Source organism: Melospiza georgiana, chromosome 4, assembly GCF_028018845.1.
Source record: "Melospiza georgiana isolate bMelGeo1 chromosome 4, bMelGeo1.pri, whole genome shotgun sequence".
Classification (NCBI taxonomy): domain Eukaryota; kingdom Metazoa; phylum Chordata; class Aves; order Passeriformes; family Passerellidae; genus Melospiza; species Melospiza georgiana.
This window is the reverse complement of record NC_080433.1, coordinates 55,295,726-55,323,485: the sequence shown is the minus strand read 5'-3', so window position 1 is coordinate 55,323,485 and position 27,760 is coordinate 55,295,726. Positions and strand designations below refer to the sequence as shown.

General features: G+C 38.2%; 1 protein-coding gene across 1 annotated transcript; it reads left to right on the top strand.

Annotated features, from left to right (window-relative positions):
* Nucleotides 1-1,297: 1,297 nt before the first annotated feature.
* On the top strand, nt 1,298-27,586 carry PPP1R3A (protein phosphatase 1 regulatory subunit 3A). The gene is made up of 4 exons (XM_058023149.1): nt 1,298-2,091; nt 22,583-22,641; nt 22,748-22,884; nt 25,097-27,586. Exons 1-4 carry the CDS (start codon nt 1,298-1,300, stop codon nt 27,584-27,586), a joined length of 3,480 nt encoding a protein of 1,159 aa, XP_057879132.1.
* The last annotated feature ends 174 nt before the right edge of the window (nt 27,587-27,760 follow it).

Here is a 27,760-nt window from a genome sequence, read left to right as displayed (position 1 = left end):
TGCCATTTACCCCATTGTCTGGAAATAGACATACCTAGATGAGCTTTAAAGTTACCAATGGAACTATAACAACAAGAGGAAAGATTCAAAGTGTCCTAAATGAAGAACTAGGTTTCTAAACTGTACTGAAATCTGTGATGATGCTAGTAATGCTGTCAGGCTCTGTCATGGTTAATTTCAAGATAGTCTTGCTATATATCCTAACCTGTACTATGAGATTATGGTGTCAGCTTACCCTTTGATATAGTCAAGAGAAATGGGAAACATTAAATTATATGATGGAAAAAGGTGACATTTTGAGATCAAGATCTTTGTTTTTTAAAGACTGAACCTTTCTATGCATGGAGTGCCATGAAAGTGAAAGTCAAATGCTATCTGAAAAAGTTGGTTAAGAAGCCTCTGTTTCGTTTCATATCGTGGGGAGATGTCCTGCACAAAGGTTGAACACACGTTTAGTTCTGCCTTCCTCCTGTTTGTAGCTGTGTGAAAGAGGTTTATATTTCAGAGGTGGCTGCTAAAGTTAATTCTTTCAGTTGCTTTTCTCTCCATTTTCCTGGATGATGCTAAATGCACTTTAGCACAAGATAATTTCATAATGTAATTAATGGTGGGCTCAGCCATATGTACAATGGAACATCACAAGTTCATTTCCAGTGTACTCACCTCAATGTTTTACTGCATTCCTGGTTCATTGAAGTGGTGACAACCACTTCTTAGCTAGAAGAAGCTGACATAGTCCTAGTATCTGGCTCACTGGGTCAGAATGGTATGAAGTTGGGGCAGATGATGACATTGCATTTTATCTGAAAATATTGCAAAAATGTCCCTGAAAATATATATAGAAATATTTTATCAATATAGAAACTTTTTATATTAGGATCTATACTTCATATTGTGAAGTATACTTCCTAATCAGAAAAGAATAGCTCCTCATTCTGCTATTCTGCAAGAATCCTCCTGCAATATGATGATTTTCTTGTGCAACATAAGTTGATCAACTTAAAATAGCTCTGTGCAATTTATGCAAAGAAGACAGTCTTTAAATGTTGTTCTTAGCACATACAGCCACATAAAAATAGGAAATACAATATTTCAAATGTAACACCAAAATTGTAACATCTAATACTGTCAGATGGAGAAAGGCCAACATAGCTCACACACCATAGCATCTATTAATAGACCTGACTCCCTTTTGCCATGTCAACTGTAACATTAATCCTTGTTTTAAATCATAGTATCTCAAATAGCAGCTGCTACTAGTTGTACAGTTCTCTTTCAGTTTATATCAGAGAGCCCAATGGAGTCTTTTGAAGGACCTCGTCAGGTTAACAGGGCGAACTTCCTACAAGTCCCCACGGGAAATGATTGCACTTCAGACGATGAAGATGTTAATATTGACATTAAACTTCGTTTCTCCCCATGTCCCCGAAGACGGAATTCTTCAGCTTCAGAGGAAGAGGAGGCATATACTCCCACCAACATCTCAAGAAAAGTTTCATTTGCTGATGCATTTGGGTTTGATCTTGTGTCTGTTAAAGAGTTTGATATCTGGGAATTTCCTAATACAGGACAAGAAAGTTATGTAGAAGATGAAGTTTTCCCTCAGGATGAATTTTTTTTCTCCCAGCATTTTACATTACCTGCTTCTCAAGAAGAACTTTTACAAAGAGTGCGAGAGCAGAAAGTAGTGCTGGAGTCAGTCGTGCTCCTGCCTGGAGTTACCTGTATGAACGGCATTATACGAGTCCTCAATGTATCCTTTGAAAAACAGGTGTATGTTCGAATGACATTGAATAACTGGCTCACTTACTATGACATCCTCGCAGAGTTCATGCCTAATTCTTGTGGCAGTGAGATGGATCAGTTCTGCTTTAAGATTTCTGTGGTGCCTCCTTTCCAGAAAGATGGGGTTAAGGTGGAATTCTGTATCCGCTACGAGACATCAGTTGGTACCTTCTGGGCAAACAACGATGACAAAAATTACACACTGATCTGTCACAAGAAAGAAACTGTGCCCAAGGTGGATAATAAATCCCAGAAAGAGGCTACAGATAGGAGTCTTAAAGGCTGCTTAAAGACAACACAAAGCAGGTGAGATTGCACCTTAATTTTTGGTAATTTAGAATATAGCTAGCTATTTCTGACTTTCTATGTGTGCTTACTTGAGTCAAGACTGCCCATGTTATTTTCTTCTATTTTACTTTTGTTTTGTAAATGAAAAATTAGACCAAGACTTGTTTCAGTAAAGTGTTTGTATATATCAACCAGTGATTTTCTGCAGACAGATTAGTTTAGATAATAATTTTATGCATGGCATTCATTTGAAAAGCAGTGTGAGGATCTATAAACCCTCTATGCACTGTGTACCAATTCTGATCTCCGTAGTTTAGAAACTGAGCTGATGTCAATGGGATCGTTATTCCAGACTAAGGTAGCTGTACAGTTAAAAAAATTTGCATCCATTTCCTTTGTAAGTCAACAAAAATTTAAAAGCAAAACAAAAGCAGGGTTTTCACACAATTTATTTCATGGTGCTTTCTCTACATGCAATTATTAAATCAGAAAAGGTACTGGTGGTTCACGAAGCAGAAGTGGATAACTTAGGGAAGAATCCAGAAATTAAAATAGCTGGTACAAACTTTTCTGCATGTGACTGGGCTATTCTGCAAATTGTATATTAGAGCTATAATTTCTTTTCCCTGCCACTGGTTCATGCTTCTGTTTCACAAATGGTGAAATGAAGTATGTTTTATAAGGCAGAATTGGTAATATATTAAAGAAAAAATGTTCAGAATTTATCTTCTATATACCATATTTTTCTGATTAAATATAGACAAGTAATATGTTAATTATAAAGTGGCAGTTGTTAACTTATACTTTAATAGCATATAAAGAGAGACACTTGAGAATAGTCACTTCTGTTCTCCTAAAGTTTTTAATTATGTTCTTTCTGTTAGCAAAATAATGTTGCATGCAAAAATCTAATTCTCATTTGTTTTCCTCCCCAAATTTACTATAAATCATTTGGACTTCTGCAGAATTAAATCTGTATTTTACCTGCAATGTCCTTTTAAATACTCAGATGTCAGAACTAAGTTAACATTGTGGTTTTGAATTTATGTTGGGGTTTTAGTTCCCATACTCTTTCCAAATAAGACAGTGCTGTTTGATTTTGCTGGTGCTCTTCCACTGGCCTGAAGTGGTAGGGAAGGAGGAACAGAGCTGCAGTAGTGTGAGAGCTTAAGGAAGAGGGAGACAGCCAGGGCTTCCTCTGTGCCAAACCTTCGTTCCCAAAACCAGACTTGCTGTGCTGGGAACTTCTGCCAGCCCTAATCACACATTAGCCCTGTGAGGAGAGGGGCACAGTACAGCTTAGGGCTTGTATCAACACCACAGGGTAGGAGCCACCCCGGGGCTAGCCCAAGGTCTGGTTCACAGCCAGTCCACAAAGCTCTCCTGACACGTGTCCTTTGGGCCAACTCTGGGGCCCTCATGATGATACTTCCATGAAGGAACATCCCAGTATGTCAGAGCAGAGGGAACGATGCTTTCACATGTCCTGTGCTGAATTCCTGACATTTGTGTCTGATTTTAAGGAGTGTCACATGGCCTGTTCTGGATAAGAAGGATAACCTGAGATGCCCTGCAGAAGGGCTGTGATATCAAACACCATAGGCATGACTCCAGCCTGAGCTGAGCTAGCCCACAAGGAACACATGATGGACATGGAGAGCTGCGTCTCAATTTAGTGAGCCCTGGTCTACCAGATGGTTTCAGGAAAACCTGAAAATTTAGGTACCATTGACGTCTAAGGTCAAATGACTTCTACAGGTTTAATTCCCTAAAGTTTCTCATGACAGGCATAATGCTAGCAAAAGTTGTAGAAGCCTTCCTTCTGGGGAATATTCTTTTATATGGATATAATAAATGATTTATGTGTAAGTCAGGCAGGGCGATTTTAATAAATGGGAAAGAAGATAATGTGCCTTCTTCTCAATATAAAATTACTTTATCTGTAATCAGACCTTAAAAGTTGTGTCCCTCTATGTTAGACTGAAAAGGAATGCGTCTATGTGTATGTGTTTATACATACATGTATATATATGTATGTATGTATACATTTATGTGTATATTTGTTCATATAGACATATATACACATGTATGTTTAAAATATTTAAACCAAAGTGGTCAAATTCTTGTCTACATTAGGATATACTACATATTTCTGTCAAACAATTAACAATCATGCACTTTCAAGACTCTCTTCAGTGGCAGGAAAATGTACAGAGACCTTATAGAAAATGCAAAAATGAGCTGCAAGTATCTTTGGAATATTGTTTCAGTGGTCACCAAGGCTTCTGACAGACAGTTCTGTCAGTATGTAACCCAGGACTAATTTTATGCTACAGGGACTTCTTTGAATTCACAAGAGTCACAGCTTTTGCCAGTGCAAATGAGGTCAGCATCAGGGTCTTTTGTTTCAAAAGAACTAAGATGCCAACTTCCATCGCTCCCTTGTTTTTCAGAGTGTCTTTGTACATGTTGCCCCTTTGAGTGAGGAGGAACACCCTGCAGACATCTGCAAAAGTACCTCATTATTCTCCTTCAGACCCTCATTAAAACTCCTTTGCTTTGATATCCCAAAAAAAGCACAAGAAAAACAAACGCCCCAAAACTGGCAAAGGGAGGCTGCTGATGTGCTGTTACTCCTTTATCTTGCATTGAGCAGTGCTGCCCATTTACCAGCTCTCCTCCACCAGCCTGTCTCTCTCTCTCCTCCTAGCTTGGATTTTTTAGCAGCATTTCTATGTGCTATGCTGGCTGCTTATAGAACATTTAGCAAAGTGGGGGAGTCATCGAACATAACCAGCCTGTCCTTGGAGTTGCAGCATTACAACTAGATAGAAGTAAAAGCAATTTTATCTATGATTCTCACAATAAAGTGACAGGTAGGGAATATTGCTATCCATACCCATGAGTTGGACATCTTAAATTAAAGATTTCTTTATAGCAATCTGAACAAAAGGATAATTTTAAAGGACACTCATTTAGGGCTCAGTATCAAATTTAGAAACTTGTAATAACATTTCAATTTTTTTTTTTAACTCTGGGCTCTGAGATATTTATACTTTCTCTTAAAATGTGCAATTTACCTCTGCAGTTATAAAATGAGGCAGGACAGGATCATGGTTTTTAAGCAGAGAGTCTGATCCACTTTAGGGCATACTTGTGTGGCTCATTAAATGTCATTAGCAAGGATTAGTTGTGTTAGTTAACTGAAAGGAATAATATTCACTTTCAGAGGAAGCTACTGGGGAAACACAATAATATGACTATTTCAAGTTACAATTAAGAACACGATCCAGGACTAAGATGAGTGAATGAGGCTAATAGGCTGTTCTGACACCATTATTAAGAAATAAATTTTAAAAATTAGCTTAACCCTCAAAAGTTGCACCTGAAAAAAAATTATAGTAAAAAGCAAAACTGCATCAAATAATTAATGCTGAAACCTCTCTATATTTGGATATTTAGAACCACATCACTTAAAAGTCTGCCTCTTCATTTCATGTATCATTTGCTTTTGCTTCCGTGTCTAGGTATGAGCCAATAGTCTTCTCTTAAAGTTTCATAAAGTATTTGGTTCTAGCTATATTTTAACCATCTAAAAGTATTTCATTATAAACTTTAACAATTTTTATGATATTCAAAAGTCTTCAAAGGATGCACAGGGACAAAATACAGTTTGGGGAAATAATGTTTAAATTAATTAATTTATGCTTGGGTCTGTATGAAAGTGTTTGCTTAACTTGTACATAGTCATAGATATACTTTAGGAGAAAAATTGAGTCCTAAAATTGTAAGACTCACTGGAAGAGGAAAATCTTCTACCAGTAAACAGGCCTAATTTCCATCCTATTTATAAATATAAATAAAATATTTACACATAAAATTATATATATATACATACAAGTCAGAAAAATGTAAATTAATTGCATCAGCTCCACTCTTCTCTCTTTTTTTGACTCTCATGCTTTTGGGATATGGATAGTGATTCTGAACGTGAATTCTTTCCAATCCTCAGATTTAGACCACATGATTTTGTTGTGGACACCTGGCTCCTGCATTGGTCTGATCAGACAGGAGGTGGTTGGCTGCTGTGTGAGGCAGACTCCTGCAGATCATGCTGAAAGGTGCAGAGGTAGAATCATGGAAGCCATGTTCGCTGTCACTGAGGATGCTACATCCCATTTCTGTGTTTGGCCTTGGTTTGCCATCTGTCAAGAGCACAAGTGACAGCACCAGGAAAGTGGCTGATAAGCATGAGAATTGTTTTACAGGAGGGTATCAGGTTTGGACTCCTGTCCTCTGACAAGGAAGGGGAAGGCAAGCATTTTTGTCACAACTGTTAGAGTTATCCTCCCTTAGCTCTCTGAGCCCACAAATACATCACACTGAACTGATCCACAAGTGTATCACTGTGATCCAGCTGATATTGATCCTATGCCTTTTTTTTGTAATTGCTGAACTTTACTTTTTGAGTGATAGTGCATCAATTCCCATTCCTCCATGATGCCACTTAGAAACACAACACAGAATAGGGCAATGGCTCCTACAAGAGCTGCTCTATGAGCACAATGAGAAAGAAGAGATTAAAACCCATGTCTGTGGGCTGCCAATACCAACTTTGCCAGCATATATGCTGAATGGTCTCTAAGAAATTGTCCGTGAGAAAAGTTCTTCTGTGCATGAGTGCTTTTCCTTCTTCAAATGCTGATCATCTCTTTCTGATGGGAGGCAAAGGAGGTAGAACTTGCTGAAGATGCAGCTTGGCAGGACTGCATTGTGCTCACGGTGTTCTGTCTTCCCAGGCAGATGGCAGACCAGTGCCTAGGTTGTGCTGAGAAATGCAGTTTTGCTCCTCTTGGCTTTTCCCACAAGCTCATGATGTGATTAAAAAAAAAAAAATCAAAGGCTTCTGACAAAGATGTTTGGAAATAATCTCTCATGCACATTGCTATGAAGAACAACTGCATCATTCCCATCTGGTCCATTTAAAATATGGCATTTGAATTACATTCCCTTTTAATCCTTTTTCTTTTGATTGTGTTTCACCATAATCAGGAAGGGAAAAGAAGAGCAGGAAAGGTGTTAAAACACACATCTTCTTTGTGTACCTCTGTTTAATCTCAAGGTTGTTTCTGGCATTTTAAGTCACGAGTTACATCTTGATCAGCATACAGATATGGGATTTGACTAAAGTTTATTGCTATTAATAGGAAGTGACTGCAGTCACTGTTTTTACCAGGGAGCAGCTGCTAGAGAAGCTATCCATTCACAGGGAGCCAGCTATGAGGAACACTCCTCTCTCTGTGTTTAATGAGACTTAGTATTCCCAGACCTTCTCTTGCCTCCTGGTCACTGCCAGCCTTTCTCAGTTGTAGAATTAGGTAGGACTGGAACCAAAATAAGACTTTTCTACATACTTGAAGAGCATGATTATCAGGGACACAAGATAATTATTTAAGGTGCTCTAAAATATATTGTTCAGACAAGTGGGATAAAAGCAAGCTGGGGAACTGAGTTTGACTCAGCATTAGGAATGCTTCTAAACAGCAACTCAAGGGCTATCTTTTGAGGAAATTGCTGCAGCCTTACTCTCCAAAGTAATTTAAAATAAGCTGGGATAAACCACTCGAAAAATATTCTATAGAGAACAATCCTACTTGGCCAGAAACTATGATCGATGTTTCTTTTCTGTTTAATCATAACATTTCAAAATCTGGACATGTATACTATTTGAAATATGAAACTTATTAAATACCCTGAAGATAGATATATAGGTTAATGGCTTAAGTCTTTGAATGCTATCACAGAAGTGTTAAAGAAAGAGATGGAATATGTGGATTAGAATGGCATGCACAGACAAATAGACACATTCTTCCTGTACTTGTGGTCTCCTAACTTGAGCATACCTGAACGCTGAAAACTTGTCACATTTTTGCTTTTGGTGGTTGTAAACTGTGCCACCCATCTGCCATCCATTTATTGCACAAGAAATATTTAAAGAAGCTTCTAAAACTTAAAGGAATGATACATGAAAATAACATGTTGTACTGACAATCCTAGCTGAGTATTTACACTGGAATTTATTAGTATCAGTGGTTTCTTGTTTATTTCCATGATCTACTTTAAAAACTGCTCTCACCAATGCTACAGAACAAAAATTTGTGTTCTATTGTGTAGGAAATATTGGTTGTTACAAAGCTTTTTCAGTTGTTTCCATGAAATCATATAAAACCAGTGCTCTGTAATCTGGGTGTCATTTCTCAGCCATCATAAGTACTTGTATTATCCATGCATTGCTTGGCTTTACACTTCTAAGGTTTTTTTTCAGTTGCTACAATTTCATCAGCTTATTTAAATATAGCAATACTGTAATTACTATGGCTGACTCTTACAACTCTTAAATTCATCAACTGGCTTGATCCTGCAACAAGCATAATAAATAATTTAATGAGCATCAGGAGTTTCAGTGAACTTTGTAGAATTCTTCATGTGTAAAACTATCCTTGTATGTTAATATTTACAGGACCAGATGCTCTTTTAGATTGCTGGTTAAGGACCTTTGGAAAAATAGAAGTACATTGCTAAATGAACTCCTGTATGTTCAATGATTCTTTTGTTTAGGAAGATATCTATTTTGCAAACTGAACCAGGCTGCAAATGACCATTTCAATACCCTCTCCTGTCCACCATTCAGGTACTACAATTCATAAATGTTCACTTGGAAAAAAAATTGTTCCATTACATTCAACTTGACTCTTCTAAATGTTAGTCTTGAAACGATGTTTAAAGTTAGTGCAACATTAGCTGAGAGCACTGGAGTCATATTTAATCATTGCAATGACTACCAGTGTCATCTGAGCTGTTTATTCTGCTTATGAACTTTAAGCTGTGATCCAGTCCCAGCACCTTAACTCTGACATTGAAGCAATAGATTCAGCTGCAGTATAGATCCAGAGAAACAATTGCCCACGGTATTTTTAATTTAAAATGTGGATTATCTTCTCATCTACGAAAGGGGAGAAAAATGGTCCAAACAAATACTTTGAAAGTTAAATGAAGTCCCTGCCTTAGGGCAAAGGAGAGGGTAAGACCTTTTAAACACTGTGGGAGAATGTTAGAAGTGGCTATTTGATCCCTGGACCTTCAGTGACACACACAAGAACTATTAGTTGACATGCCAAAGCATAATAGGGGGCTTGGTTTTCTAAGTGTCTTTCCACTCTCCTCCTGATTAGTGAAACCAGCTGATACTCTGACACTAAACCTGAAGATTTATTACTGCTGGTTACAAACTAGTCCTAAAGGGTGCTGGGCTACACAATTGAGTGGGAACTAGGGAAACCTGGCAGGTTTTTCTTACCTTGCACTTAGGTGCACCAAGTGGATTGACATTTACATTTTGTTTTGATGCACAACTGTTGTCCCTGCAATAACATTTATAGATACTGGGTGATAAATATAAGATTTACTAGGCTGAAACACTTCATATTGTGGTAGAGAGTTGGGGAGTTTGTCAGTCTCTGCAGCTACCCAAGTAAATATGAACCAGTGTCTCCTAGGTATTTTCCACGTCTTCTTGATAGAAATATTGATACCTATCACACAGCTGCCTTCTTGCTGTGTGGTAGTAAACATGTGAAAAATGAAAAAAAGATCATAAAAGCTTCTTGTCCTCTTGTCTGATGACATCTGGGATTTTCATCGTATTGAGATACTTAGTGAATTTACAATTGCTTGCCGAGATTTAGATCATAGTTTCCTCTCTTAAGAACAACTGTCAAAGGTTTTGTTTTTGTTGTCATCCTTTCTGTTTTCCTGCCCAGGAGTGGCATCTGTGTCTTAGTCTCACCTGGCTGCCATCTATCTCTCTACAGTCTATCTAAGGCACTTCCCACCTTCTTGTATATGTGCCTCAGCACACTGCAGGCAGCCTCTTGGAAAATACTCTCTCCTGACATGCCAGGAAGAGACTGCTCCTTCTCCATTTCCCCTGTGAGATTCAGAAAAAGACCAGAAGCAACACAGGTTAATGTTTTTCTCCTCTCAGATTTATCCAAAATGGACACAACTTGAAAGTTTGTTTCCTCCAGTATTTTAAAGCAGTGGGAAAAAGGAGCATGAGAAGAGCACTGGCCCCAGCTCCTTTCTATAAAACAATTTTGATATTTGATCATACCTCTTCCAGACAAAATAGTGACCTATGAAGCATATCCTCTCACATTAGGCCAAGCCTAGCCCTCAGAAAACTTGACTGCTCACTCACCTTTTCCTCTTTTTCAACAGCTTGGCCCTGGAGATAGATATCCAAATAGAAAAGGCCTGCATTACTAATTCACAATGGATCTCTCTGTAGACTTTGTAACACTGCCCTGGAGAATCTTTTGGAAAGAGGTTCTGTGTTTATGAAATACTTAGCCCATTCTGTCAAAGGAATCAATAAATTTTCTGACCAATCCACATGTAAAACAGATGTGTAACACTTCTGAATAGGTACTGCTTCAACATGGCTACATGGATATCACAATGAGGTGCAGCAATCATGACAGAGCTATGAAATGATCTGAATAAAGTGGCAGTGTTCCTGTTTGTACTTGCTATAACTTAATTTGAGGTATAACTGACTTCTTATGCAATGGGCTCTTCTGCAGTCTTTATACCTACAGTCATGAGATTTGGGGATAGCCAGTGCTATATCAAAGCTATATTTGAGCCTGGCACCAAACTGGTGTTGGGCTCCTGGTTCAGACTGAATGGCACTAACATCTTAAAATGGACATATACATTCTTTTTAATACATCTGTGTTTAAAAAAAAAAGTATGAATGTTTTACTATTAAAACTCAAGGTCTTTTTTAATGAGCTAGAAAATAAAGACTAATTTCTTGGGACTTTGTTTGCTTTGAGGCAATGATTATTCTCATCCCAAGTCAGGCCAATGCATTTTGTTCTGTGCCACCCATGTCCCTGCTTCAATCATAAACTAAGACTGAAAAATGAAAATATTAGTAATTGGAAAATATAATCCCCTGGATAACACCAATCCAATAATCTTAATAAAAATAGATTTATTACAAACATTGTCTGAATCCTACTGGGAATTATCTTTGCAGGAAAAATGCTTAAATTCCCTTACAGCTGCTCTCTTGATCAAATGTCCCCCTTGATACTATTAATCATACCATATATTGCTTATTCTGAGCATCTCTTTCAACTTCACTTTCCAAACTTCTTTTCTAATTTCTCCTTGTGTAGAAATCCTTCTAATTTCTCCTAAAGTTACTGAGAGACCTTTATTGTCCTTTTTCAGGCTCACCTTTTGTCCTCTTCTGATAACAGCCCCTTTTCTTAGGTGAGAAGACAAAAACTAAGGGGTATTTCCTCAAGGTGAAGAAATAACACTGCTTAACATTGTCTTCTTCAAAATTCAAATATTTCAGTGGAGATTCTTTGTGGCTCTGTTTTCATTCAAAACGCTTCTGAAGTTTGCTTGCCTGACTCTCCTGGAAGTGAAGTCTTCCATTCCCAGGGTGGTTTCCAATCAGCAGCTGCCGTGCCAGCCTCCTTTGCCATGCCAGGCAGCAAATGCCCTCACCTACTGCTCTAACCGTGAGTGCACCACGCCACGTCCTGCCTCTGTCCTCTGCTTCCCCACTATCAACAAGGAAGCTAATTAGTGTCAGTCTCATTTGTTGGGTGACACCTATTTACTAAGAACTAGGTTGAGCTTTCTCTAACAGTGCTGGTAGTTGAAGGTCATATAAGAAAATCAGTCTTGCCTAGATTCACAATTGGGGCTCCTATTTTACATACAGCTTCATTTTAATAGGATCAGTTGTAATGGCAATGCCTTAAAATATTATTCAGTTATTTCTGCTCAGGGTTCACACAGCTCTTCATTTATAGATGTTGATTTTGTCTGCAATTTTTGCTTCTGAATCCTTTCCTTTGTGGTCTCAATCAGTTTTGAATCTAACATAATTTTAATTTATGATTACCTACATTGTTTACATTAAATTATTTTTCTGTTTGCCTCTATTTTTTAAATACCTCCTGAAACAAAATAATCACATAAACAGACGGCCATGATACTGCCACACATGACATATCATAACAGTGTTATGGTTCAGGCATGTATAACATGACATCTGCACAAGGAGGCATCATGTGAAGCCAAAATGCTTTTAGGTGGGAACTGGCCATATGTCAGGTAAAGCCACCTGGGAAGTCAGAATTCAGGAGTGCCCATTAGGAGCCTGGAAGCGAGGAATGGTGCTGGCTCTGTGCAGCCCCACAGTTCTATGCAGACACACTGCTCTGTGCAGGCTTGGTTTGTCTCTAATTAGTGAGGCTGCTGGCTTCTGCTATCCTTAAGGTCTGGTTCCCAGCACTCTGCCCTGAGTTTTGGAAAGAGGCAGTTATTTCAGCCTGAGGATGCAGCCACTGCCCAGGCCCACAGCTCTGCCCTACCCAGCTGTGCTCCCCAACCCCTCCCTGAACTTCAGTGCAGCTCCATCGAATTCCAACACAGCTCTGACACCCCTAACTCATATTAAGATCATCCTTTTTTAACAGTATGTCAAAGCCTGAAAACGACCTAGAGCATTTCCCTGAAAAGTATTTTAGATGAGTACTTAGTTTCCTTGCAACTTGCTCTCAGAGCCACTTTAGAGCTTTTTCCAGCTTCCCCTGACTAATGGATTTGGTAGTTTAGAGCTCACACAGGCTGCTCACACAAACTGCCCTTTGCTCTGCTGCTCATTTCATGCTCTCCTCTAAACCCTGGGAAGACCCTTCCCTGTTCTGGTTTTATGTGTTCAGTACCTCTGCCTTCTTGGACAGCCATAATTCTGTGTCCAGTTGTTTAGCGCTCTCCCTAGGGTCAAATATTAGAACTTTATTTCACTTCCTTTTATCCCTATGTCTTGTCTCTTAAAAAAAGAAACAGAGGACTGCTTAATATTCTCAGGCAGTAATGTCAATTTTCTTGCATTTTCTTTATATATACCACAGGTTACTGCAATACATCTCTTGGAAGGTGCACATATTTTTTTTTTAATGCACCCTAATCTTCATACACTCCAAGTCTGGTTTGAATTCATGAAATTCTTTAGCAATCGTAGCAATAACCTTTTTCTGTATTTAGATGATTTCTAAGAAAAAAATATATTCCCCTAATTTCTGGCAAATTCCTATCAATACCTTTATATACAAGTTGCTATAAAGATTAGCTATTCTTATCTAATTGTTTCTTGGAGTTTAAGACAGTCTCAGCAGGAGTTGCTGAGGGATGAAACTTCTAATGATGATTTAAAGCAGTGAAGTGTGTAGGCTGAAACTGAAATAATTATTGCTGTAACCCTCTAAGCGCTCCACGTTCCTCAAGAGAAAATATTTTGTTCAGAACAGACCCTGAACAACAAAATGCGAAGAAAGTAAAATAAAAAAAAACCTCCAACCCTTGAAGCAGGACGATAATTTAGAAATAGAATCAGTATAATGTGTAGATGTTCTCAACAACTGCTCACAAATGCATCAGACATCACAATTAAAAGGAAATAATAATTATGGCCCCATTCTAAAGTAAGGAATATTCTATTCCATTCAATAAGTCATGAACACTTTAAAACCATCAGTGTAATCTACAAACCTATATTTACAACATTAAACTGGATGTTCTGCCTTTTCAATAACTGTCATCTCATCTCTATTATTTTCACCTCAGACTCTAATTGTTTCTTTTATAGGAGCTAACCTACCAGTGTCCTTGGCAGTACAGTTTATGGCTCATGCATTTACAGTAATTGTTTGGGCAATTTGCCACACAGTATAACAATCTTCACATCACAATCAGTTTTTATAATAAACAGCATTAGTTGTGAAAAATACAAGTGATGCATGATTCTTATGGTAGATAAAGGGCACTGAAGATGCCCTTTAGAAAAAGAAAGGAAAATGCTCAAGCCTTGAACTACTTGAGAAAAATACTGGTGTCACAATAGAGCTAATTAATTTGATGGTACAAACAAGAGAGGGAAAGGGCCTTGCATTCATTAGTGTCAATTCCAAATGAGAGCGTACCGTTCATAAAAATAATATTCTGCCTTCATTTAGATGAAATATGCAGGTAAACAGATAAGAAGCACCAGGTCTGGCAATAACAATGATTTTGCTCCTTAGCTATATCAAGGCTCTTTCTTTTCTACCGACACAGGGGCTCAAAGCCTGGGCAGACACAACTTGCAGGTAGAGCTCTGGAGAAGGCCAGATCCTACTGCCCCCCAGCTGGCTGGCTCCAGGGAGGCCAGCACTGCCAGGCACTCTGGCCACTGCAGCCTCTGTGCATAGCTCTGCTCTGCCCCTGGGAAGAGCAACATGCACTTTATGGCTTCTCTCCACAGCACACAGGTGGTGGCACACAGACGTGTCTCACTGCACGCGTCTCTGCTGCAGACGTTCTGCGGCCTCTCAGTTTTCAGGAGCCCTGAAACAGGAGCTCAAGCACTGATCGGTGGTGAGGCCATTGGACACACCTCCAGCAGGCAGTCTTCCATGTTAGAAACTCTCCAGAGGAGAAATAATATATTTGCCCTCTTAGGCCAGCACCCAGACAGGTAATTCTCAGCCTCCTTGTCACCCCAGGCCACACCAGGGACTCTGGGTGGGGCTGTGGCACAGCCAGGCAAGGCCCAGCAGGCACAAAGGTGGCTTCAAGCCAGGGCTCCAGCTCCTCTTCCTGAGCTCTGCTCTGAATTCCCTGGCAGCACCAGGGCCTGAGAATGAGAACTGCATGTGATAATAAATTGTGGAGTGGTTGTATTCTCAAACTATAACTTCAGATTCCGAGGACACACATATAAGTTTAGATTGGTAGGGAGGCTTGTCCCTGTAGTGAGTTTTGAACTGAGCAATATGGAGGCAAGGAATGAGTTTGTCTATACTAATTAAATATTTAGTTCATATATTCAGTCAGTGAGATAGAATAAAATTAACCATGGAGACACCATCACAAAAGAAGTCAAAGTCTACACTTTGAAGGTCCACATTAGGATCTTTGGTGGCTCCCAAACAAGAATGAAAGAATGAAGCTTAATTTTTAAATTTTTTTTCTATTTTATTTTTTGATAGTACCAAGGGTTTTTTCCCTTCTTGCATTTTTCTCTCAGTGTGAATTGGTTTTGGAAATATTTTCTCTCCTGTCCAACTGGTATTTTAGGATCAATACAAATAGAGCAATATTTTAAAGCAAGCCAATGTTATGGGGGTTATGTTAGTAAGAAAATAACTTGAATTCTTATCCTTCTGAGCCTTACAAATAATTGAATAGAACTTTAAAGCTCTGCTTAGAACTTTACACATACAAAATCTTTCTTAATCCTTTCCAAAATTCTTTTTTCCTGAGAAATTCATTCTTGTTGCATGTTTGTGGATTTTGAATGATATTGCATACAATGCTACTGAATTTTATACTTACAGGTGGAAAACCCTTTCTCTAGTTTCTCGCCCAGATCTTCAAGACATTTTGCAGGCTTTCTGCTTTTGATGTGTACATAAACATTTAAAAATAAGTTTTGTTGTTGCTTGTTCAAATTCAGATATTTCTTCTCTACTTCTTTCTGAAATTACTGCTGCTAATGATACAAAAATAACCAAACTAAGCTGCCTGCCCTTCCCTCCCCATACCCTGCTCCATAGGGTTGCAGTTCTGTGCAGGATTGCCTGTTTGGCTCCAGTGACAGCTCAAACATGAGTACTTAACTGCCCTAATTTACTTTTTGCTCCTTTGCTTCTCAATAGAGCACTGCTGACACATGTAACTACTTCATTTCAGGGATCTCACATGTTGTTTACATCCCAGTGGCATCATTCTTCAGCAAGGCTGGCTATTTTTGGCACTAGATCCAAAAGCACTGGTTGTATTGAAGGTTGCTGCTGTATGAGGCTACAGTTAGGCTTAGAAATCTGTCCTGAAATTAAAATGTGGCTATGGTTTGCTTAACAACTTGAGTCTTGCCAGCTCTTTTCATTAAGATATTTTAGCTTTACCTCAACTTCCATACATTCAATTCTACCTTCAGGGTAGAATTTTGATTTAGTTTGAGTTTGAATCTACAGTAAAATCAGAAGCATGAAAGAATCCAGAAAACCTAAGACTGTTTTGAAATAAAATAGTGTTAAATTTTTTTCCCTTTTACATATTTTAACTAAATATTGAGAAATACATTCTTTGAATACTTTAACAACCTCATATGTCTCCAAATTTCAGACTAAATAATATTACCCACGTTTTCTTTTAAATATGAGATAGTATAAAATTGATCAGGTTGCATTAATTTCAGAGTTTTTCAGGTACATTTTAATCTCTCCATAATCCAACAATTTTAGCCTTGCTTTCACATTTTTAAAAATAAATATCACATTTAGATAGTAAGATCTAGCATAAGTAGATAAAGCACAGAAGAAAGTGACTGGTACTGTGAGTTATACAAACATACAGACACATTTTTAGCCAAATATTGGTGTGTGAATTAAAATCATGACAAGCTATGATAAACCCCACCCGTTATGAAGTTTGTTACTCCTGGCCATAGTCCCAAATTTATTTCAGGGAGACCAAAACACCTCCTGCCCCATAGTTAAAAATCCTGGAAGCATAACTCCCAGGGCATGTAGCTGCACAGGAGCATTTGAAGTAGGGCTGGACTGTGACTATAGGATCATGAAGTCTTATTCCCTTGGGAAATGTGTTGCATAATCTTGTTCACTAAAATATATTCCTGTTTCCACACTTGAAACAGTTCCTTCTCCGTTTCTTGTGTCTGATACACTGATAAACTACAGGATATTCTTTTCTAATGCTTACAGATCTTCTTTTAAGTTTTCACAACAAATGTTTCTGTCGACTCTTTATATTAATGCATTAACAGTCTTGCTGGGTTTTTTGTCTTTTGAGTATTTACCCGTTCGCTGTATCAAGAGAGGGCATTTCTTCCTCCTCTCAGGCTTTATTTTGTTATGCTGAAAATAGAACTACTTTATCTGTCTCCTTCATTAAAATAGATTTTTCATCCTGCCAGTCTTCCTCTCTTCTGAACATGTTTTAGTCTGTATCAATCTTTCTTGGAAATTTTAGTCAAATTTTCTAGAGGAGTTATTATTGGTGCCTGGTGCCACAACGTGGACTTTTCTTGGAAATCTTTCATAACCGGCATGACCTTCCCCTTGCTGCTGAACATTGTTTGCCTTTATATCACAGAGCCTATCTCATCTCGCACCAGTGGCTTGGAAACGGTTTCTGGCAAAGAAACCCTCCAATTTTTCTTGTTCACCTGTTTCTTCCAAGTTCTAAAGCCTAGTTTTGTGGCATAAACTCTTTTTAGTCCCTAAATGTTTAACCTGACACTTTATAATTTTGAATTTCATCCCTTAACTATTATTCTGATCCTCCAGGCCACCGGTTTCTTTCAATCCTCCTCTGTGTTGGCGATGTCTCCCAACTTCCTCTCTACCACGGATTTAATTTAACTGTGACTTCTTGTGCTTTGGTCTGTAATAACATGACTGAGTAAGTCTGATTACATGACTTGTCCTCTCTGATTCCCCAGCCACGCCTGCCAGCTCCAGAGCCCAGCTCCTGGGACCCTGCTTGGCGCTGAGCCCCTCTCCCACCGCCCAGCTCTTGTGCTCATCTCCCTCTTCTCCTGTTTAATTAATAAATTTCCCATGTGGCTGCACAACAAATGCTTTAATGAAGTCCAGATAACTGATTTTTAGACAAGGGAAATGTAGTAATCTTATCAAAGACAGATATTATCAGGTGAGTCTGGCATTTTTATGCCATTTTCCATTTATCTATATTTCTGTTCTCATTTTTGTTTTAAGTCTATTGTGAAAACTTTTCAAAGACACCTGGGCCTGTAGTTGCCTTGACACTATTTCTCTTTTTTTCCTAAATATAGCTTCTATTTTTCAACTCTTCTGATATTGTTACAGTATAGGACCATTTGAATAGATCTGAATAGCAAAGGTTTTAAATGAATATGTATTTTCCTCTGTTGAGTCTTTCATATTTGGGTTGGAGATTATCTGTTTCTCTTAATTGGAGCATATTTAAACAACAAGTTCTGCTCCCAGACTGCATGAAATAATTAAATTTTCTAAATTGCTGCTCCTATCAGTTATGCCCTGCAAGATTTCTCTTCCTATAAGAATCTGTCCCACCACTAGCACTATGGTAGAAGAATTTATGAGAAGTCTTTTGTTTGTGGGGTCATATATAGATTATCTGAAATGTTGATGAAACCTCACTTCTAAAAAATTCTTATTTAACTTAAAAGGGCTGGTTCAAAAGCTTTGATATGTCAGAGTTTATCCCAACTCTTCATGAAGTCAAAGAAATATTGTTTATTGGCTAATTTTTTTTCTTGTCCCTTAGATATTTTCTGTCTACTCTTCACATTTTTAATTTAACATTTCCTCTCTGGGATGCCAATTTCGCGTAACTTTGGGACTTCTGAACTCCTTCACATGTCAGTCACATTTTCAGTCCTCTCAGTCCTACTAATCAGCCCCTGAACTTCATATTTGTTCTTTCTAATGCAGAATTACAATGTAACCTGTTTTCAGTCCTGACTTATTTTTATAACTCAATACAAGTGAATGATAATTTCATCAAGATTGAATCATATGAGCATAGGTTTTTAAGCTGGTAGAAATTCAGAAGTTCCTGTTGAACTTTATGAAGACGTGCCCCATTCAGCTGAATGAGAAAAAGCAACAGAGCTTCTGCAGGCTTATGGCTACTTATGCTGGAATGGAATTGCATAATCTGACATAATGGACTTTTTTCCCTCGCTTGCATTGTTGTAAGAATACCTGGATGACTTAAAAATAAAAGTTAACACTTTTTAACAGAATAAAAATGTTGTGTCTCTCATCATCTAGGCAAATTTAGAGCATACTTCACAACAAAGTGCAATAATTAATTCCTGAAACAAAAACTTAATTAATATTCTAATTTAAAAATCTGCTCATGAAATTCTGATGCTGTGCTAGGACCTTTTCAGAGAAATATGGAGAAAAAACTTAGGAACTAGACAAACACTTTCTAATTGCCTTTGTGTGATGAAAGGGCTAATTTTTATTGGCTTTTGGGAAGTATTTCAGTCCTTAGGATATACAAATAGGTTTGAGGTTGTCCAAAAGTTATATGCATCCAGAGCCTCAAAGTATCATTTCTTAAATTGAAGTAGTGATTTAAATTACTTTTGTTTTATGCTCATTGTGATCCTCAAATTCTACAGTATCAATATCCTTAATTTAAGCCAATTTTAAATTTCCCCTGAGAACAATTATATGAGGACAGATATTTCTGATCTAAAATTAAATTAAGTAAAATAACTGTTACATTGACATTCCCTGTACTCAGCTATTTGCAGGGCAGGTGTGCACAAACAATGGGGTATAAACCAGAAATCTTTATAAAATTAAGTGAAATAGGAGAGAAATTATGCTACAAGCCCTGCAGTGTAGCTGTGAGGCTGTGTTATCATTGCCATACTTCACCTGTGTTGCTGTTGTGAAAAGAAACTTGTTGACCAGGGCTGCAGATGCTACTAGAACAAAACTTAAGCAAAAATTCTGCTTAAATCACACTGAAAGTAAAACTGGGGGGCTTGGATCACACATACATTGAGTGTTACAGTCCCAGCCACTGAAACTCCATAACTACATTCCAGTCTGAATTTGGAGTTACCAGGTGAGAGTCATGCAGCTTTAGATCACGGCCCAAGATGTAGGGTTCAGGTTCCCTTTATGTTCAGTCCCTTTCAGAGGTAAAGAAGTGACTTCATAGGATGTGTCACCCCATCTTGCTCATGATTCCCATGTTAGAGGGAGTGAATCTCCTTTTGGAAGTGATAATCTTTCACCTCTGATAATAGGGATGATATACAGGACTGCCTGAGCACAGATGCTCAGAACAATAAGGCTAGAGAAGGTAACATCATCCTGGCACATACCCATAATTATTTATTTTGAAGCATCTTTATACCTGTACATTTAAAAGTCTATAAAATAGGTACTCAGCCTTAACATCCTTATTCAAACATTGTGCCTATATTTTTACCCTGAAAAATTCTATTAAAAAAAAAAAAAAAAAAAAAAAAAAAAGATCACTGCATGGGTAACACAGGAAATGGGGCAGAATTCAATTTCTCTTTTCTCCAAGGTATGAAAATTAAGCTAAAGAGTAAGGATCCTGCTTGTACATCCAACTCCATCAGGAGTAGGCCAATCTGCCCTCCAGTTTTTGGCCAGATGTTCTGTATTCTGGTAATCTGGGTATTTTATTGCATTAATGATGTGCAGTGGGGTATTTCATCACATGAGGGTGTGATAGAAGCTGAAAGTGGCACTGCTACTTGGGTGTCACAGTAGTTGCTATGAACTCTAGCTAGCAGGAGAATGTTAAGCAAGATATAGGCATTAACAATTGCCCTTCTTCTGGGAATGCTTCTTGAATGAAAAAATTGTCAAACTCTTGTTCCTTTAAGAAGTAGACAAAAGTCCCTTCTAGCAGCAGTGGTGCCATCCCTGCTTTCCAAGAGCTGTGGCATCCATATGGCTGAACGCTGTAGGCAGTCAGCTGCATTGAAAGAAATGCAGACACTTTGGAATGCTATTTTTTCCCCACTGGAAAGCAGTGGAAGGTTTCCTGCTGGGCCCATGTTGTTTTGGGATCAGTTTTGGGGTGATGATTCATTTCATGTGTTATACATGTCTTGGCTCCTCATCTGGGCCTTTCGCAGACACCCTAAGAGCACCTAAATGTTTTGATGCATCTGTATCGTGGTTAAACCCCAACCTACACAGTGTCCAGATTTATGGAAGCAGGTGAGTGAAAAAGATGCAAAAGGGCAGAAGAAATTTGGGAACTAGATGTAACACTAAGCCAAGCATTTGAACTGTAAAAAAAGCCCAACCAACAAACAAAAACCAACCACCCTCCCCAAACCCCTGTGTATAAATAATAAGCACAAATGGTTTACCTTAAAACCTCCATGGATCAACTAAAAAAAAGTGGATCTGTCACATTTTTCAGAATTAAATGCAGATTGTAGCAACTGCAGGCAGGGGAAAGGACAACTCAGTGTGAGTGGAAGAGTGAAAACCACATGGAGGTTATGCACATACCAGCATTCAAGAGGGACATGACATTCATAGAGATTGCAAGAATATTTAGCATTATTGCAATTAATGGTGAAAAAGATTCCCTGAGAGTGTATTAAATCTTGTGCTTCAAGGACAGCTTCTAACAAAAAAAATGGCCGAGAAGAAATTTAAGAGGGCAGTGCCAATTTCTTCAAGTATTTTCCTACAACAATTCTACATCTTCCCCTAAAGTATCTGATAGTGGCCAGTGCCAGAGATCAGATGCAAGACTGGCAAGAGCCTCTGTCTGCTTAGGCTGGCAAACTCTATAAAGACTGGTTTTTAAAAAGTTGGTGACAGTAGATGTCTACATTCTTTTAATAGTGTATAAATTTAGCATCCTCCTTCTGAATTAAGCATTTAGGTGGCAGAGTTAATGTTATATCAATTCAAATGAAAGACACCAGGAGAAAATAGAAGGGGAAAAGATTAATATTTGAAAATTAGAAAGTAATTTTCAGTAACAGAGGTGGACGGCTGGTTGAAAATCACATAAATTAAGACCTACAGAAAAAAAAATTCTCCTCATAGAGCAGTCATTAGGAGTGATACAATAATTTACATTTTACATAAGTGACATTCTCTTAACATTTTTTTCCTTTTCCACTAAAAATTAGATCCCTATAATCACACAATTTGAACTGCTAGCAGTTCAATTGATATCAGTTGATATTGATGAGGTCTGCAGGCACTCAGCATCTCTCTGTAGGTGTTTTTTGTGTTCAACCTGGCCTTTTTTTTCACTGCCAGCAAAGCATAAGAAAAAATTGCACTGGCTGAGGGAAGCAGAATTCATTCCTGCTGGCCAGGCATAGTTTAGCAACAGGATTTATACACATGCAGAGAGAATCTTTTGATTTATTTCAGGTAACAAAGATGTCTTTTTCAGCCATCTCTGTAAATATATAAATATTTGAAAAACACAAGCAAGAGGGAGCCCTGGCTTCTTGAACACGTATATCCTTCCAGACCCTTGCCTGACCTCAAAATTATGCTCTCCTGTCACTGACCCATCTAATCACCTTTGTGCTGCTTTCTCAGAAAAGGCCTGGAAAAACCCATCAGATTTGCAATGTTATCTGAAGGTCACACATTCTCATTTTCTCAGCCAATTCTTTCTTATGACCAAGCCTTAATATCAGGTCACTCAAAAAGCACTACATTTTTTGTAGCTGTTATTTTCAGAATTTCAAATAACATTAAAATGTTGTGTAATTAACCAGTAGTCTTTATATTTGAGTCTAAGGGGAATTAGAACAATAATTTTTGCAGAATAACACAAGAAGTTCCTTTTTGTTTCACAGAAAAGAAGAAATATTGGCATCGTCTGACGGTGGCACATGGAATAACTCAAGGACTTCAGGTACAACACCCGGTTTAATTAGTTCTTCCTTACTGCACACGTTAATTAAAAATAGTGTAGCAACCAACATCATGGAAATTATTCAACTGTTTTTTTAACTCTTCAGACACAAACATCCCAGAAATTGTTTATTCACAAGCAGAAGACAAAGACAAGAAACTAGCTAAAGAAAATATAAAAGACAAAATTGCAGAATACAACCAGGGTGATCACAAAGATGATGAAAAAGAATTAGAGTTGCTGGTAAGTGTTATACAATTATATCTACAGTATTAAATGATTTGAATCCATTTACGCTTCAAAGCTGGTGAAATGCCCCCTTTTAACAGAGCTGACTGATGTACTAATTTACAAATGTAAAGCCTTGGTCTGTACTTACACTGAATCTCTAACTGATTCAACAATAGAAGGTGCTTTGATTTCGGTATACTGCATCAACTTTTTCTGGTCTTAAATTAATGACATATCCCTTTTACTTCTTTACCTGAGGCTCTAAAAGACAGTTCTAAGGAATTAGGAGGGTAACATTTAAAAAAATCTTCCCTCTTATTCTCTAGGATGGGAATATTTTTAAATATATGCTTTCTATTTATACTTTTTAAAATATTTATAGTACTGTTTACTTATGAGATTTTTGAAATGATAACAATATGAGCATAGTAAGTATATATATATTTATATTAGCAGATACTTCTGTATCAGTATTTTACATTATTTTTTTTCCAATGAATTTCACACTCGGTGAACATTCAATCTATTTGGATTTGTGCGCACGCATGTGTGTGTGTGGTTTGCCTTGCATTTTACAGTATGAAAGAAAAAATGGCAATAAATCAGACACATACAGCAATCCATTATTCCCAGTGTCTGTTCTCAGCTCATATCATTTGGGTGCACAGATTCATAATCATAGATTATAATAGCTATCACCTGTGAAAATGTGAATGCTGAATCAGATAAGAGAGGAAGATGGGAACCATTCTTTTTTTTCTTGTTGATAGAGAGAAAAAATTCCTCTCATTTGAATATAAAATTTTCTTGTCTTTTACTTTAAAAAGTTGAAAATTGTTGCCTATTGTGGGACCTTTCACTGCCTGAAAGTCAACGTTTTGGTTCTTTTTTCTTTATGGCGAAATGTGCAAAGGAAGACCTCTAAATCCCTTGTTGTTCTCAGTCCACCCTTTTACAAAAAAGGGGATCAAATATAACCATTTGTTTATCAATTGCCAGACTTGTCCGTACAATAAATGAAGGGGGAGCTATAATTTAGATGTTAATTTGCACTGTGCGCTCTTTAATGAATTAAACAATGAAGGCTTATAATACATGGAAATAAAACCAAATCTTTGAAACACACAGGCATTGGCTCACAAGACAGCTGTGCAGTTGACAAGTAACATGAGCCTTATGTGAGAAGAAGGGGAAATCGTAAGATTTGCATATAATTATTGAGATCATGCAAATGTCAGTTATGAGGAGGGGAAAAAAACACAGGCATCTCACTGTTAAATCCTGACAGTTGGCATCACCGAAGAACTCAAATACACTTGAGCACTGGTTGGCAGAGGGTCATTAAAACAGAATTTGCAGAGACATTAGCTCCCTCACTTTTCTTTGAGTGACGTTTTACTATTAATAGTTTGCAGAGGCTTTGCAGAAAACATATTAATAAGAGAAACTGTAATGGGGGTATCTACAGCAAGTGCAAATGTATAAAGGGGTGCCCAAGAAGCTAGCCTCTAATTGATCAGCCAGTGCTATCAGTGTGACTGCTAAAGTGAGAAGAGAGTGCAGTGACAAGCAGGCATAGCTGAATAATACAATATGATATTTGGGAGCTAGGAGGGAGAATGATTAGTTTCTGGCCTTTTACTTCGCTAATCTCATTTCCAACTCATGTCTTACCAGATTGTCTAAAAACAGTCTGGTTTGAAGCCTGTAAAATGGTCCCTGAGAGAAATGAAGCACAGATAATCCTTACAGTATTTGTCAGTGTGAAATGTGTCTTTGTTTTACTGGACAATACTGTACATTACCGGACACTGATGTACTGTATCAATGCCCTTGTTTAAGCACCAGTCCTCCCCCCTCACCCCATGGCTTCCTCTCTCCAAATCTAGAATCAAATGCATAGTGAACAAATTAGCCTGCCTTTAAGGAAATATTCTCTTCAGATTTAATTTGTATAAAATCCACTACAGCTTACTGAACTCATGAATAAAGAGAGAGGGCTCTGAACACTATTTTATTTCCTGCTCCTTTCAACACCACCATAAAGCTCATTACCTATGTTAAAAAATACATGCAATGCAAATTTTGCAAATGGTTTGGAACATGTTTCCATGAAAGCTTTGTTACTGAAAACAAAACTTCCTATAATGAAATCCTGCCTCCTTCATTCGGCATATTTTTGCAAAGCACTTTTTCATCATTCTTTTCTATTCTATTGTTTCAGTTAAATCAGCACTTCACAGGAGCTAGAGGTACCTCTTCCAGAGATGAAAGGAATTTTTATACAACAGAACCAATTAATTTTCCAAGTGAAACTGAAAGATTGGTGAAAAATCCAACCGGTATAGAAAGAAGCAGTGACTTGCACCCCATGCCTATCGGTTCCTCATCTGAAAACACTTCACATGCGATAGGAGAAGAATTAAAAGATAAAGCTAAGTATTCTGTAAAAGATTATAGTAATCAGCTACCAGGGAAGGAAGTCACTGCTGGCTCAGTAAACAGCTATGGGCGGTCTTTGGAACATACTGGTACCAGTGAAAGCCTTTTATCGGCAAAACATTTTCCTCTGACAAAGCAGAATGAGGCTATCAATGTTATGGCTACTGGCTCAAACCGACAAGGAGAGAGGCACACAGATATTTCAAAAGGTGAAATAGATAGCTCCTCTGGAAGTAAGATGGTGGAGAGGCTATTCATCAGTGAGGATGCTGCTGGTACCTCAGAAGGGGCCTGTGAAACGAGACCAGAAACCATTTCACCAGAGCATGACAAATCCATGCAATTAAATGCACACATAGCAAGGACGCTGGATGGCAATGCTAATCCAGCTCTGGAACACCAGGCACCACAAATGTCTCACCAAACTTTGGATTCATTGTTGTCAGATGCTGACAAAAATGAAGGAAAAATCAAGATGATTGAAAGCAAAGTTCAGGTACACCTAAGTGAAGATTTGTATGCCGGCACTTTTGCGCATGTTGGTGTCTCAACAGATTCCACGCAAAAAAAAGGAGTTGGTGAAATGTCAGAAAGAAACACTGATTTGGGGAAGCAGAAGAAAGTCATTGAAGTAGCAGACTTGACATCAATAGGTGAGGAGGAAGCTTCCAAGCCTTTCAAGGCACACAGGAAACACAACGCCAAAGCCCTGAACCCAGCGCCTCTGCCAGCTGAGAACAAGCAGGCACCCAGGGCCACCAGGGTGGATGAAAGGCGACCTGAGGACACTCAGGAACACAGAGGATTCAGGAGATTAAAAGACAGAGAGACAGACAACACAAATAAAGGGAGACCAATCGGAAGGGAAAACGAAGCAAATTTTGCAGAGCAGAGGTGGCAAGGAACGGGGAGTGAGGTTTGGCGGAGAGTGAGGGGGAGCGTGGAACCTCAGACCGTGACTTCCACAAAGGAGCTGTTTACCTGCCAGGAGGCAGAGAGTTGTGAAAAGTCTTCTGTCTCTGAGCAGGGTATTACAGAGAAAGCAGAGGCAGGTACAGCTTATATAATTAAAACAACATCAGAAAGTGCTCCAGAAAAAATGCCTGGCAGTGAAAAAGCAGTAATTGCTAAGCTACCTCAAGAGACTGCACTAAGTGACAGGCCCACAGAGGAAAAGGAAACAGCGTTTGATACACATGAAGGGAGAAATGATGGTTCACATTATGCTCTTTGTCAACTCAACACAGTGGGTGTATTATGTGACACTGAATTTGAAAAGGAATCAGTTTTAGGTATTTATAATGCAGGCGTACATGAAACACTGCAAGGAGAAACGAAATCTGTCTGCAATAGCAGGGAAAAATGTGCCAAAGCACAAGCAGACAATATTCTACCTGTAGGACACGCAGTAAAGGCTTCTGCTATGGGAAGGAAAGATTTGCAGGAGGGTTCACATTCAGAAGTACCCAAAAGTCCCCTGAGCACTCAGAAGCATCTATACCATGAGAAAGCAGAAGAGGTCTACAGGGAAGAAAGCCATGGTGATGCACTTTCCTGTTTCTGTTCTAAAGCTGAAACAAAAATGCCACCTTCTGGTACAAATATTGTGCCTAGTTACCATTATAAAAGCTCTTCAGTGCCATCTTCAGAAGGGCCGACTCTGGAAGAAGGCAGGGGGCACCTGTATAGACACTTTGAATCCAATGTCATTGACAGCGTTGCTGCTGAGTCAGGGTACAATTTAAATCTAACAAATGAAATAACATGTCTTAACAAAAGCTTCTCTCCTGAAGTTGGAAAAGGAGAAGTACCTTCTGCTTCAGACTCAGCAACTTCTGGAGAAGGAAGAGGAAGGAATACAGGTCAATTTTTCCATCATGCAGAGCTCCAACAAGAGAGGTCATGGAGGCCAGAAGTTTTAATTAGTAAGTCTACCAAAGAAAATGGGGGAACAGACTCAGACTCTCCAGCTGACCATTTAATAACAGGGGGGAAAACAGTAAACTGGCTTGACGATTCAAAGAAAGAAAGCCAACATGCTTCTGATTCTGGAGATATTTCTAACCAGAAGAGTGAAGCCTGTAAATTACCTAGCGAGTCTCCACATTTAAAACATATTGCTTTCAAAATATTCTGTTTCTTCTTGTTTCTTCTATTTGCTGCAACACTCTACCACTATGATTTGATGGTCTGCCTTGCACTCTACCTGTTCTCCTTGTATTGGCTATACCATGAAGGAAGAAGAAGCAAGGAGTCTATTAAGAAGGAATAACACTGACTGTCAGCTCTGCTCAGGATCCATAGTCAATAATCTTCAATTCTACCAAAGCATTTTCATTGTTAAAGAGTTTATTCTTTGTTAGAACCAAAGCAAGATTTTCACAGCAGCATCTTTTATTAAGAGATTACATATGAAGTTGAGCCTTCATATAAGTAATTAAACTAT